The following is a 14,270-nucleotide window of genomic DNA, read 5'->3' on the forward strand; positions in this document are numbered from 1 at the left end:
TGTTCAGGGGCCAGTCAATAATTTCATGAATGCAGGGGACTATCCTTAAAGGCATTAACCTTGTTAATTCCCTGGTCATTAGGAAAAAATACTTACAGCAGTGGGAAAAAAACAGAGGTGAGTCCATTTCCAAACAACTTGTTTTTTTCAGAAAATGAGGGGAAACTCTTTGCAGTTTATTAGCTTATACTCAAAAGTGTCCAAGTCAAGTGAACAACACACACCATCAGTAACAGCCCTAACCCACATGAAATCCCTTTCCGCCAGCTCACCCATTCCTCCCCAGCACTGTACAGAGGCACAGCATCACCACCACTACAGCAGTGTGAGGCCTTTCTTCATGCAACACTCGTAGCAACAAAACCATGTCACACATAGCTTAAAAAGTTATTCATGTTTTAAAGCCAACTTTAGCTAGCCTCATGTGACATAAGTTGCTCATAAAAAATGCTAAAATCTAAGTTATTAGGAGTAAAAACAATAACATTCAATGGAATAAAATTATCTTCTCACTTTGTTAGTGCAGTTCCTTCAAGTCATCCACTGTATCTAAATTGTTAACATTTCCTAAAAAGAGAGCTATTAGCAAACCCAAATTTATATTCTGCACTCATTCTAAATAAATGTGGGTAATTACATTTGAGGAATATTTAAATCCAGGTGTTAGAGGAAAAAAATCAAGATGTAATTATTTTTTGCCACCTGTTCCCCGTACATTTAACAGGAATTTCATAAATAGTTTGAAGGCACTGCTCTGTGGTTCTGCTTTGAACTTCTATGTGATGCCACTAGCTATTTTCTTAAAAATCCAGATCAGAATAACTATGTAATACTAACTACTAGGCAAATGTTTATGGCTTTTTAGCAGACAGTTATTCAACTCTTATGGGAATGCTTGTCACTTAACTAAAAATTTACTTGCCAAAGTTTATAAAAGTAGCCAAAGAATTAGTTTCTTAAAGATGACTGTAAATAGTACAGGTATTTATTGCATTTAAAAGCACTTGTTCTCTGGTAGAAATTAAAATAGTTGGAAGCTTTCAGTAATGCTACAGTGCAATAGACCCATCAGGATTAGAGGCTCTTTGAAAAAGGAATCACATCTACCACAGAATGAAGGGAAAGAAGAGGAGGGAGGATGTGAGATGTCTTACATGACATCTCTAAGGCACAGAAAAATATTTTAATTAGATATACATAAGAGATTGATTTGACACTGAAATGTATGATTGATTCAAACCTAAACCTTTGACTTTTTCAGCAATATACTTAAATGAGAAACAAACCTTCTGCGTGCTGTAATACGAGAAAGACAGACTCCTCAGAGATGATGTACTTGTGCAGGCACACCATGTTGGGCACACAGCGGGGGATGATGGTCGTTCTGCTCCTGCTGTACTCACTACTTTTCCTTAGACCCTGACAGAGAACAAAAAGGTCAGTTGTACCCTCAGTTGCCTTTGGAGCCTGCTGTGCTCTGTGTTTATCAACCAAACTAATCTATCCGAGTTACTCTGGGCTTCAGAGAAACCACTCATCTGCTGCTCTATGCCCCTCAGTCCCCTGAGGCTGTGCTGATGGCATCTGGCACATTTCCAGAGAACAGAAGATGGCACAAAGCTGCCATTAAAATCAATTACATGGGTCAATGTTTTTATTAGAATCTCTCTCAAACTAAGTCATCAGGATGACACTCAGTTATTTCCCTGTGACCTTTTTTTAAAAATTTATTTTTGTGTGTGACCAAAAGACACTATTAAAAAATTCAATTCAAGTTCTGAAGACAAAAGAATGCCCTAGCCTTACAGGTAATCCTCATATTTCCATTGTACTTTAGTAAAGACAACAGCAACAACCACAACAAAAAGGAAAGGAAAGGATTAATCTCCTTGAGAGGTAATGATTTTTGGGAGTTAGCACAGAGATGAAGTTGCCAGAAGTGAAAAAATTGATGTGAGAGGGAGAAAGGGAGGGAATAGGCAAAGGAAAAAAAAATTATGTCAATAGTGTGACCTATTACAGTATTGATAAACATAAGCAGTGAAATGGGAAATTCAATGTTTCCCTATCCGCCAGCAGATAAAGTGAGGTTCTAATATACAATATTCAAAAATAATCTTTTCTGAGGAACAAAAAGGTTTTCTGTGCCCTGCATAAACTTAAGACAACTCACTTCAATTACCAAATGCACTAAGTTAAGACAGGGTCGGAAGCCAGTCCTGAAGCCACATTATAAAATGTTAGCTAATTATAGCTCCATGTCTGGGACATCCTTTTTCAGCCCTTCCTCCCATCAGTCATGTCATTAATTTCAATGGGAGTCTGAAGTAATAGCTACAAAGACAAGACTCAGACTAAACCAACTCTCAGCAACACAGATGCTCGATGTACGTTAGGATCTTCATCTGAGCACTTTCTGAAACACAAAAGAGCAATATAAAAAAAATTATCCTCAACCTTTAACTATTTGGCAGTTCAATGGCTTAGTAACATTAAATTCAGTTTTCAGAGTCCATTGATGTAAACCATAAAAAAGCAATTTTGGATAAGACCAGTCATCCACTTCATCCAGAATCCCCTTTGGTCAATACTATACTCTTCAGCTATGGGCAACCCAACCATGACGAAGAGCTGTGGGCATACCTGGGCTAAGGAGAATTTTCATCTTAACTTCTTTAATCAGTAGCACATGTATGGCTTGAGTCAGCAGAGTCTGATGGCTCTTTTACAAAGCATACTGAAACAGTGATTCTTTACCAAAGCCCACTGAGGTATTACCATCAATAACAAGTGCAAATCAAGTGAGTAAACCAGCAGTTATGAGAAGTTACACAGAGAAAGGAATGGAAAAGATTGAATACAGAGAAAAATGATTCCAGTGCACTTAATATGGATATATATAACTCGGTATATTAGATGCAAAGTAATCTTGTGTGGTTGTATAAATTAGGAGGCCAGTCTGTTTAGAGAAGTAATAAGACTTTACTTACCTTCAGTATAAAAGTCTGCTGTGTTCTAGTGTCCATTACAAGTAAAACCTAAGCAAAAAGTGTTCAGAGAAACATTTAAAATTCACATGAGTAAGATGACAATACTCGATTCTCAAACTTAATATTGAAATATTCTTGCAAACAAAGTAAAATATGTCACGATGAAAAAAAAAATTAAAGCCCTGCAGCACACATTTATTAAACAACTTTTTTTTTTTTTTTTAAGAAATAAATTTGACTGAGGATTGGATCTCTAGAGAACTACTAGAATGTTGCCTGATTCCCAATCAGCTAACTTAAAGAACAAATCTTAAACTGATAAAAAGAAAACCACTACTTTATAACTGTAGAAATAATTTAGCAGAATCCAAATTACAGAAATGCAACTGTAACAACAAAATAAAACACACAAATAACGTCCACAAAGCATTAGCCTCCTATGTTACATCACTTGTATTATTTTCTTTTCTCCTAATTCACTGCACCTACCTTCCTACTACAGTATTTCCACCTCCTCCCCCCATATCAAGCTTTCTATACCTCAAATGCTTTTCCTGCTAGTAAAGGAATGTTTTGAAACCAAAAGGTTTCGAACTGCATACAGCCACTCCTATCTCACTCCTCAGCTGCCTTTTTATTTTGCCACACTCATAAACCACAACAGGAATAGCTGTAAGGAAGTTTCTTTCATGTCCCTGTAAAACTAGTATTAAGGTAGCAACAAAAAGAAGGATTTCTTTTGGGAAAAAAAAATAAAATAAAATGTGGATGGGTTTGCTGCAGAAGTACACCTACAGCCACAGAGAAAATCTCTGTTAGGACTGCATTACCTCTGCTGAAAGTACAACCCGATGATGACAGGAGTACTAGACCATGTTCTGCCTCTTAGCAAGCTCTGTTTACTTACATGTTGAAAACAAAACAAACAAGAATTACATACATATATATTTTGGGAAAAGTTTATCTTCAGGGAGTTGGAACTCTCTGCACCTCTTTTTTCAAATCACACACTTAAGAATTGTTTGTAAACTCCAAGAACTGGATGTACTTGAAAAGCACCAGCTGCAAGACAGCCACAAAAACAATGGCAAGGACAAGATCAACTCTCCTCTTGGAACAAGAACAAGAATACACACTCACTGCTTATTTGCAATAGACATTGTAAATACCTGGTGTAAATAGTCAGATTTGGTTACACTAAAATACGTGGGCTGAAAAATTAAAAGCCTGAAGGGCTGAAAATGTCAGCACTGGGGTTACCAAACTCAGCGTTCAATGGATGAGATGCAGCAACTGCACTTAGAGATTCATCAAGAAAGACTCCTTGTAGAGAAACAATGTGTTGGAGCAACACGTTCTGGGTTTGCCAGGTGACAGGATAAGCACAATACAGCATTCAGCTCCCCCTGTCTCTACTCATTGAGTAGGCAATGATGGACCCACGGCCCTTGTAGGGTAAAGCCTACCAAGTTCACTCACTGACTTTCTCTGCACCTTCTGATTTCCTCTTCTGCCAAAAGAGCCACCGCGTGCAGTGCCTGCAACAAGGTGAAGATGTATGGAAGTAGCACGAGGGGAGTTTTCAGGGCAGCACTGTGCAGACTTGCCCAAAGCTGTGGCTGCAGCAAGACAAGTACTGCTTTTTGAGATGGCCACTTCCCAAACACTGCCCTTGTTCCCTCTCCATTTCACTCTAGTAACAGAAAGAGAGTTGGAGTCTTTCCACATCATTGCTCTCACCAAGTTTCACTGAAAGAAATAAAGGGAGAGCAGCTTTTCCTTCTCGAAGACTTCCTCTTCTACTAGGGTGCACCCAGTATTCAAAGCCTTTCTTTATCTTCTAGTGAAAAAATATCATCAGACGTTGCTATTAGTGACAGTTTTTGAGAAAGAAAAGACATGTCATTTCCATGTCAATGGCATATGTCCCTACATCACAGAGTTTCTCCAAACAATCTTTCGGGTCTCTTGAGTGGATCTTCCAGAAAGCAGCTGAAGAAATGGTAACTATAAAACCGATTTTACTTATCCTTGCCTAACTACAAAGGCACAGAATTAAAATGATATACAAACAGTAAAGAAAACCAAAGAGCAAGAGAAAAATAAAAGCCACTTTGCAAGAGGTGCCAGACGAAGACAGATAAAGAACAGTTGAAAACGATCATCTGTTTACCGTCACTTTCTTCTTATCCCAAGTTTATTTGTAACTGTTCACACTGAGGCAATAAATACAAGAACATATGTGATTTTTTTTTAAATGTGCCCTTTGACTGTCAATATCTCCCAAACAGGTGTTGGCTAAATGATTATAAATTGGCCTCTGGATACACCTCTTCAACTGAGCCGTACCAGGAGTGGCGATAATATAATTAGACCTAAAAACATCAGGCTGGTGAATGCTTTCCATCTGTTTGGCAATAATGTTTAGTTAACAACAGTCTTTAAAAGAAGCACCTTCAACTTCAGTTCTTAAAGTTATTTATAGGGCCATTCTTAACACACCAGCACTCTTGCTAACAAGAGCTTTAGCCACTTGGAAATTATTAGCCATACAGCTGCATAGGGAAAGGAATGGCAGCATTTAACATCTGTATCTCTCCAGATTTACAAGCATCAACCTCATTTAAAGTCATATCTTAATGAACAGTTCTGTGGTCTGTATTAATATTATAGTTGCATGCACAAAGATCATAAGGAGCCAAACATTTTTTTAACATCAACAGTAGGCCTATCAGTAATGAAGCTGTCAGCATAAAGGACAGAATAATAGCTTCTTTAACCCTCAGACAGGATTCATTCATTTATAGAGTAGGAGACACCAATTTAAAAACTGCTCATGGGTTTGCTCACCTTTATAAAGGCAAAAATCTAATTTGGTACTAATTTGATACAATTGTCTTTCCAATAAAAGTCTCCTAAAGCCATCCTTTATTTTATGATAAAACAACTGCTATAACTAAAACTGTCATGAAATAATTACCTTTGATAGCATACCTTATTGCACAAATACAATTAATGTATTCCTCCCTTTCATTTTTCACACTTGCTTATCAGCACTGTATTAGCATATGGTGAAACAGAACAGATTACTGAGCCATCACCCTATAAGATGACATATAGAATGACTACGACTAACAGGAATAAAGCAGACAACGGGTCCCTTTAGGGCTGCCTTCATCTGTTGTTATATTACAACATCAAATTGAAAGTAGCAGCTACAGTTTTATAACAGTAATAACAAATAATGTTTGTGCACTTCTGAGGTTAACTACCTAGGTGGACTAACCAGTCTTACTAACCAACTCCCCCATCAAGCATCATAACTTTCCCCAAGTGATGATGAGCTACAGCTCCATTTTATTTAATGGAAAATTATTTGTTTGCTGATTCAGTACTTACTTTTCTACAAGATCGTTAGCTTCACAGGAGATCAATCCCAAGCAGCCCAGCAAGAACCATGGAAGGAACTTTTTGCCCAGTGATACTGCATTTGACCCAGGCAGACCAGGGAATTTACAGGGGCCCACGAAAACCAAGAATCTATTTCTAAGAGAGGCAACCTGCATGCATATTACAAAAAGGTGGTTTAACCAGACTCATCCAAATAATTTAACATACACAAGAATGATTAAATCACTGACCAGGAAACTGATACTTTAGGAAGGGGAAAGACCAGAAAAGAGACTGTCGCAAGCACATTTGCTTGACTTTGTATCAGATGAACAGAGTAAAGAAAGGTGAGCAGCTCTTAGATGCACTATCCAGGCTGCTGCCCAACAGTAACACCATCATTGACCCAAGTGCCAACTTAACTTCCTCGCTTTGCTTTTCATAGCCAGGTTCTGGACAGCCATGTATCCCAGCAAGTCTTACCCATTTGCATACCTTCACATTTTCCTCCCATTGCAAAAGGAAAATGCTTGCAAGTTCATCAGCAATTCTTTTTCTAAGAGTCCTTTTTCAAATACGAAACGACAAACCTCCACCAGAATGACACAGCGGGACAACACAGGATTCCACAAAACATTCCCCATTGCATAACTCTGTCCTTCCCCAGAGCAGATCACACTGAGATGCCTGTACTAGAAACTGCTCCTGGCTTGCAGGAAGCTGATGGAATCTGTTTCACTGATGACACCTACTGTGTAAGGTGTAATATTTAATACCTCATAACAACGAGCTGTCAACTGTAACATGCAGCATCCTATCTCAGGAGGGAGGGAGAAAAATGCACAGCAGGGCATTCCTGGGCACTGAGCAACTAGACTGTGACACAAAAGGAGACCAGGCAAAATCCTATTTGTAATACTAATGTAGAAACACAGTCAAGGTCTACACATCACGCTGGCTTTCACAGCACTGTTGCTTACCCATTTTTCCCTTATTTTTGTGCATTGATAACGAACTCAAAATGGTAAAAATAAAAATAAAAAATAAAATTAAAAAAAAACTGACAGCAAAATAGCAAGTGCCATAAATGTATATTGTAAATAAGAGTCTACTTATCCCTATTTTGTGTAAGCAGTTAAGTTGTCACGCACATACTAAAACACGGGCGAACACAGCAAGGTTGCATGGCAGCAGACAGCAAGACTTTTCTACTTGTGATTTTAAGATTTTTGTTTGTTTGGGTTTTTGTTGTTTGGCTTGCTCTCTCGAGGATGGGGGTTAAGTCAAGGCTTAATACCGATGCTTAATACTGATGCTGACTATAGCTACTTAAAAAATTTAGCTTCTTAGATTTAATTTACAGTGTATCCAACAGATTAGTAGAAAATAAATTAAAATAAATTCAGTGCAGAAGGTACAATTAATTGGAGAAAAATAAAATAAAACCTGCTTGGTAAATAACGATAGTCTGGCTTTAAGAAAACACTTAATTTTAGGATTTTTAAATGCACGGAAATTAGCAAATGTTTCAGTATGCTAATTTTTTTTAATTAAAAGATATTTCTGCAGTAAAAGCTCTTTCATATGCACTACTGATTCTTCATCAAACGTTAAGTTTCCAACTTAACACCAGTATAGCCGGTGGCAGCCTGAAGGTTTACCATCTGCTGCCACCCAAAGTCACGGTGGCCACCTTCAGAACATATGCATCAAAGCCCAGAGATAAGAGACCGAAGGAATACTGCAGAAGTCAGCATAAGGGGAATCACAGACCCAGAGGCAGGCAACAGGCAAGTCACCAGGAAAAAAGAGCGCAGTGAACCATCAGTTACCCCACCAAGCACCCAGCCAAGGTCGCGTGGGACATTACTGCAAGAACTAAGAACTGCTAAATGCACTCCTCTCCTGCAGGTGACTTTAATATAAATGCAGCCCTCTAACATACCGCTGTTATTTGCTTTCCCAGACCTCCTTTCTTTTCTGTTTTTGTTTCTTCCCCTCTCCCCAGTATACAATATTAATGTTTTTCCAGAATCCTTACTTACAGAACATGGCACAGAACATATTTGTGCTGCTCGATTTACTTGAGCGAGGTTTAACATTGATCAAAATAAACACCTCAAAACGTTCACTTACACAAACGTGACTAAGTGCACTAACATAGGTTGAAAAAATAGCTGTTGCCTGATCAAATAAAAAAGAACAGAATTCCTTACTGAGGTATCAGATACCTAAAGGGTTTTGAAGATACGCTACGGCTGAGGGGCTACTTTAAAAGCTACTCATTTTTGTTTTTTAAATTGCTGCTCCACACTGAAGTCACTCCACATAACGGTGTCACTAGTGGGTCACATAATGATTCTGGTCCTTACCTCCTAAACAACCGCAATCTCATCAGAGGACAGATCCTCCAGCAGAAGTCCAACAAACTCACAGATATCAGATGCTCACCTAGGATTTTTTCCTTGCATTTATACCACCAGTGGACAGGAAAATCCCATTACAGGTAGTGACAGACAACTAGGCAGGAGATAAGTTGGTGACCTGATCCTAGGACAAGCACTTGGGACTTCATAAAAGCCTCAGCAGGGCGGACAAAAGGCCGACTGCCGTGCTCAGGACGCAGCAGTAGTGATGAGACAGAAAGAGGCATGCAATTCCCCCTGCTCTCCTCAGCTGTGCTGGCTGTCAAGGCTACCAGGGATTAAAAAATCTGCTTAATACAGATTTATTCTTGTCACTTTTCAGATTACATCACTCAGACTCTCACTCATCTTCCTCTGTTGTTGCAAAAAGAGATTACATTTGGCTAATATGTATGAAAAATGTGATTATTGCTTATCCTTGTACCTGTGCAACATGAATTATCTTGTTTGCAATTATTCCTCCCTTCACACCATTATTCCAAGGAACTGAAGGTTTGTATATTCTGTGACTTACTGTAATAGTGTACTTAAAAGACAAAAGGTGCAGCTTTAAATAATGCAAATACTAAGAAAGCAGAGTATATTCAAATTTAAATTTCTTAATACTTTCAGTTGGCTGTAACAGAAAGAAAAATTCATCTTTTTGCAAGCTAAAGCCTGGTCAATTCCTTGTAATGTTTTCAGCCAGTTTCTCTTTCTAAGCATAATTATGAAACAAAAACAAATGTCTGAACTTGTTCGCACTGTTTATTACAGTTCCTTCCCTCTCCTCCCACCCCCCACCACCTCTCATTCTCATCCCCAAGATGGTGGAAAGAAGCTTGGCAATGTGCACCCAAGAGCCAAGTGAGAGCAAACAGCTGCTGCAGTCAACTCAGTTTCACAACCGCAGCATTCTTTAAACTCACCTCCACATAAAGTGCTGAATATTGAAGTTTCTAATAGACACTAAATGGTCACAGCCACAACAACACAAAACATTCATGCAGAGCACACACAGTGCCATAAAAGAGCCCATTTCTCCTACTCTCTGACTGAACTCCACTAAAACTAGCCACAACCTGTTTGAATTCAACTATAGGTCTGTAGATCATACATGTGAACTCCAGATTCTTTATATTTGTGCTTTTTGGTACTTTTTGCTCATCAAGCAGACAGGTAGTAAACACATTTCTGAATAATTACCCCTGATTTGGTTATTCTACGCATTTCTAAGGTCAACTCATCACAGTATATTAAATCAGTTACAACTTCTCACAGCAGCACAACAGTCACAAACATAATCTATACTACAAATTAAGATAATTACTTCCAGTTCTTCAGGAAAAAATAATAATAATTCTGGAATCCCCCTCAGAAGCTCCCAAAATAATGTTAGCAAGGACCTGATGAGAGTGATTTTATTTGATAAGGTTTCAGGTTGTATAAAGAAGCTTAACAAACAGCATATTGAACAAGCTCAAATATACAGACATTCATCGAGGACTGATCACAGCACACCACTGCAATACGGACAGTATCGCTTGATGAGAGTCCAGGGGAGGGGACAGAAAAGATATAAAATACAATCATTGGTTACAGAGGCATAGTTATTACTTAATGTACTCTGCTTTCAAGATGAATCTTTAAATGGAGTGGCTCTAAATAACAGGGTTCTAAAGAATAAGAAATTGGGCTTGAAACAGCATTGTTAAGGTATCCAGCAGCACTGTAACAAAGTAGTTTCTTCAGGGGCCAGTTGTAGCTTCAAAGGAAAGATTTGCCTAGGGCAGAAACTCAGCACAGAATCTGCAACTCGTATTTTTAATTAGTCAAATTTTGCAAGCAAAAATCCTTGGTACTCCAGAAAGAAGTTCTGTACTTTAAGGTACATGAACCAGTAAAATGATTGATCATTCCTGGTTGGTGATAACAGTAGCTAAAATATTTATACATTAGCCTGTTTTCAATATGGTACCTCTGGTAACATTAATAAGAGCTGTGCTTGCCAGTCAGTAACAGAGCTGAGAGCCTACAACAGTTGCAGGACAAGAGCAACATCCAGAATTAGATTAAACCTCTATTTTAAAGCCATGTAGACTCTTCCCATAAAATACTTGCAAACACCATCTAGTTAACCTTTGGCACCATGAAGCAAGCACAGCAAGCACAGCAGTAGCAGAATTTAAGAAATGTGGTTTCCTCGAACACTAGCACAGATCTTCTCAAGTCTATCAAAACAGCTGGATTTATACAAGAGCAAAAGCAAAGGGTGAGAAGCGAGGCACTGTTATGGGTGCTAATAATGCTAAAATCCCTAACTCTCAATTTCGGCAGAAAAGGGATCAACACAGCAAAAATTATTCAAGTAACAAGGAAAGTGAAAAGGCAGATACAGAGAGAAAGATGGCACATCACTAAACCAGAATAGAATTAAATGTTCAGTGTTTTGCCCACTCTAAAAAAAATAAATAAAAAATAATAAAAAAAAAAAATTAAAAAAAAAAAATTGAAATATCCAGCATTTCAGATAGCAGAAAGCATTTTATCTGTGAACGGGAAGCCAATTCCAAATACTTCAAGTGGCTTCAGAAGAAGAACAAAGACAGACATTATGCTAAGGTGAGGCGCTGAACCTTTCAGCATTTGATGAGTGAAGGTTAACAGCTGGTTTGCTCCAGTCTGCACTGCCACAGAGACCAGCCTGGGCCTCAAGCAGCAATGGAAGAACAGCTCTGGAAGCCACTCACCACCACGTTCCATTCAGTGTGCTTAGTCTCACCCAGATCTAAGCAAGACAGCAGCAAAATGTCAGTGGCTTGTTACTATGCACATACCCATTTTCTGCCGAAACCAGTGAAGTTACCTCAGGGTTAGAAATAGCAGAATACTATTTTCAGGCAAAACTCCGGCTAATGCTGAATCAGCTACAGACTTGAGTCCAGACGCACAGCATCTTCAACGCCAGCCCTGAAAATCAGAATTGATTTTCAAGAACAAACACGCTACGCCTCACAAGGATACCTGCATCCAAAACTTGCCAATCAATTTAGATTTCTCCAGACATGAGCTTTACAGAGTATATGCAAGCAGAGAAAGAGGCAAAAAAAAAAGCAATGGTGAGGAAGGAAAGGAGATGGTGATTTAAACCAAAGGCAGGGGCATAATTTCCAGCACACATCTTTGCTTCATTGATCACTCACTGAACATTTGGACTTAGAGTGCCTTTTCATTTGCCTCACAACTGGATAAACACTTAGAAACAAAAGATATGAGACAAGACTAAGTATAATAAGGATAATCTGGAAGCATGTATGCAGAGTACAAAGACAGCTAAGGAATACTGTTCCTTTTTCCACACAGTAATTAAACATTAACTCTGACCCCTATAGTACTGTTTACACACAAGCATACAGCTGTATACACAGGCCTGTTTCCTTGGACCACTCTTCACATGCATCTCCAGCACTAAGATCTTGTATTTCTGTCATCCTTGGAACCCCTAATCCTCCCCAGCTCTGCCTCAAAGATCTGGGTACATTCAGAACATTTCTCAGGTGTGAAATGAGAGGGATCTAGGAGACCTCACAATGCTAAGGACTGTAAAACCTCGACTGTGAGAACCAGCATTTTCTCCAGTCACTGCTCCTTTTTCCTGTACAAGAAGATGGAAAAGGCTTTTCTCAGTTCCTTTCCAACACTTCTTCAGCCTTATACCCTCAGACTAATTCACAAAGTCCATGACTGCCATGGGCATTTAGCTGGAGGCTACCAATCAAACAGGTGTTCTTTCAAAGCCGTCTCTGACATGTATACAGGGAGAAACACAGGTAAAGTCTGTACTTAAAAAACAGAGCAAAGATGATAAAATGAAGTTGAGGATCAGAAATCCTTATGTGTGACAAAAACAACCATAACACCTAAGGTATATAGCCTTCTGAGAAGTTATCAACTTATCCACGTAATTACAACAGTACAAGCAAAGAAAAACAAAGATTTGTAACTAGGTTCAGTGTAACAAGAAAAAAGAAATACAGATCTTAAAGCGATGGGATAGCTTTTCTGATACAAGTTAGAAATGCATAAATTGGTCATGCATCAAGTACACCAGGCACAAACCATGGACTATACGAGGAACTCAAAAGACACAAGGGAATTGGAATAGAAGGAGGAAATGAACCTTTGCAGTCTTACATTAGCCACTGTCACACCGCTGATTAATGTATCATCCTAGAAATATTCGGTAAGATGACAACTAATCAGCATTATCAAAACAAAGCAGAAATTCTTCTGGTCTCTTAATCAGGCTTGCAAAAAAATCTGTATGGTCCTTCACTGTTTATAGAGGAACGTGATCCTGGGCTTTTGGGTGACATTACTTGCATGTGCAAAAGAAGCTTGGCTTCACTGATCAATCTGTGCCTTTGCTGGGGATTTCAATTCCAAATTCTCAGGAATGGAGAACAAACATTTGTTGTCTTTCTAACACCATTTTAAACGATAGCTCCAAAGTGGGAATTTTTACCTGTCTGCATTTCAAATGTCCACCAGCTTATTCAACTGAAAACACATCAACTTGTCCTTACCCCGTACTGTAACCATGATTCATTTTCAAAAAAAACAGGCCTCATCCTATCGAATGCCACCAAACATGTGTCTTATCCTTTAGCTCAAATATATTTTGCATGACCTTACATGAATTGCTCAGATAAAAGCCTTTTTTCTTCTACTTTTGTTATTTTAAAGTGCAGATGCATTTGAGTCATTTTCCCCTTTTGTTTCATATCCTTAAGATCCACAGCTTCAAAGACAAAATGTCAGCATGCAGTCGATTTATGACTGAACTCTTGAAGAGACACTGAAGAATTACCTTGTCAATCACCCCAAGGACTCTGAAGGCCTTCAGTTCCTCGGCAGGGCTCCTTAGGTTCCAAGAGGGCCTTGAACTTAGTGATCCTGGAGGCTAATGGAAGATATCAAAGATTACACATCAATCAGGGTGGTACTTGAAGGAAGACTGCCTGCTGAAGCAAATGCCAGGCCGAAGGAAACTAAATTTATCATAAATCAGAGAGAGTGAAGATGAAAGGAGAAGTTTTCTGTTTGTCCTTAGTGGGAGGAAAAAAAACAACTTGCAAGTAAATAAAACCAAGATAACATCGAAAACAAAATTTTGAAAAGAAAAAATAATGACTTTTTATACTTCCTATGCTTAACAGAACCTGGTTGAATCAATTGCTGAATTCTTAACCCATCCCAATAACCAAAGCCTTATAGCTATTACAGACACAAAATAATTCAGAGATCACTGAAGAGGAGAAAGTAAATTAGAGACTTTTTAAGTTTGAAGAACATAAAATACAGGATTATAAACAGAATTCTCTTGTTCTCTGAGGAGCTTTACGAAATCCTTTTAATAGCAAGGCGTACAATAATTTCTAATACTGCCTTAGGAAAAGGAAGCTAGCTACATCACATTAATCTA

At 38.5% G+C, this 14,270-nt stretch overlaps 1 protein-coding gene across 4 annotated transcripts in view; it reads right to left on the minus strand.

Moving 5' to 3' along the window:
• RPS6KC1 (ribosomal protein S6 kinase C1) overlaps positions 1 to 14,270 on the minus strand; it is an 83,510-nt gene that overhangs the window by 25,274 nt on the left and 43,966 nt on the right. For 3 of the 4 annotated variants that reach the window (XM_085219255.1, XM_085219253.1, XM_085219257.1), the window contains 3 exons: positions 13,656 to 13,748; positions 2,991 to 3,038; positions 1,287 to 1,419 (listed from right to left, as the gene is read on the minus strand). In XM_085219255.1, coding sequence (XP_085075381.1) covers positions 1,287 to 1,419; positions 2,991 to 3,038; positions 13,656 to 13,748 — 274 coding nt within the window. The remainder of the gene's footprint in view (positions 1 to 1,286; positions 1,420 to 2,990; positions 3,039 to 13,655; positions 13,749 to 14,270) is intronic. The other variant, XM_085219256.1, reaches the window with a different exon arrangement.

Source organism: Meleagris gallopavo, chromosome 2 (genome assembly GCF_905368555.1).
Source record: "Meleagris gallopavo chromosome 2, MGAL_WU_HG_1.1, whole genome shotgun sequence".
Lineage (NCBI taxonomy): Eukaryota > Metazoa > Chordata > Aves > Galliformes > Phasianidae > Meleagris > Meleagris gallopavo.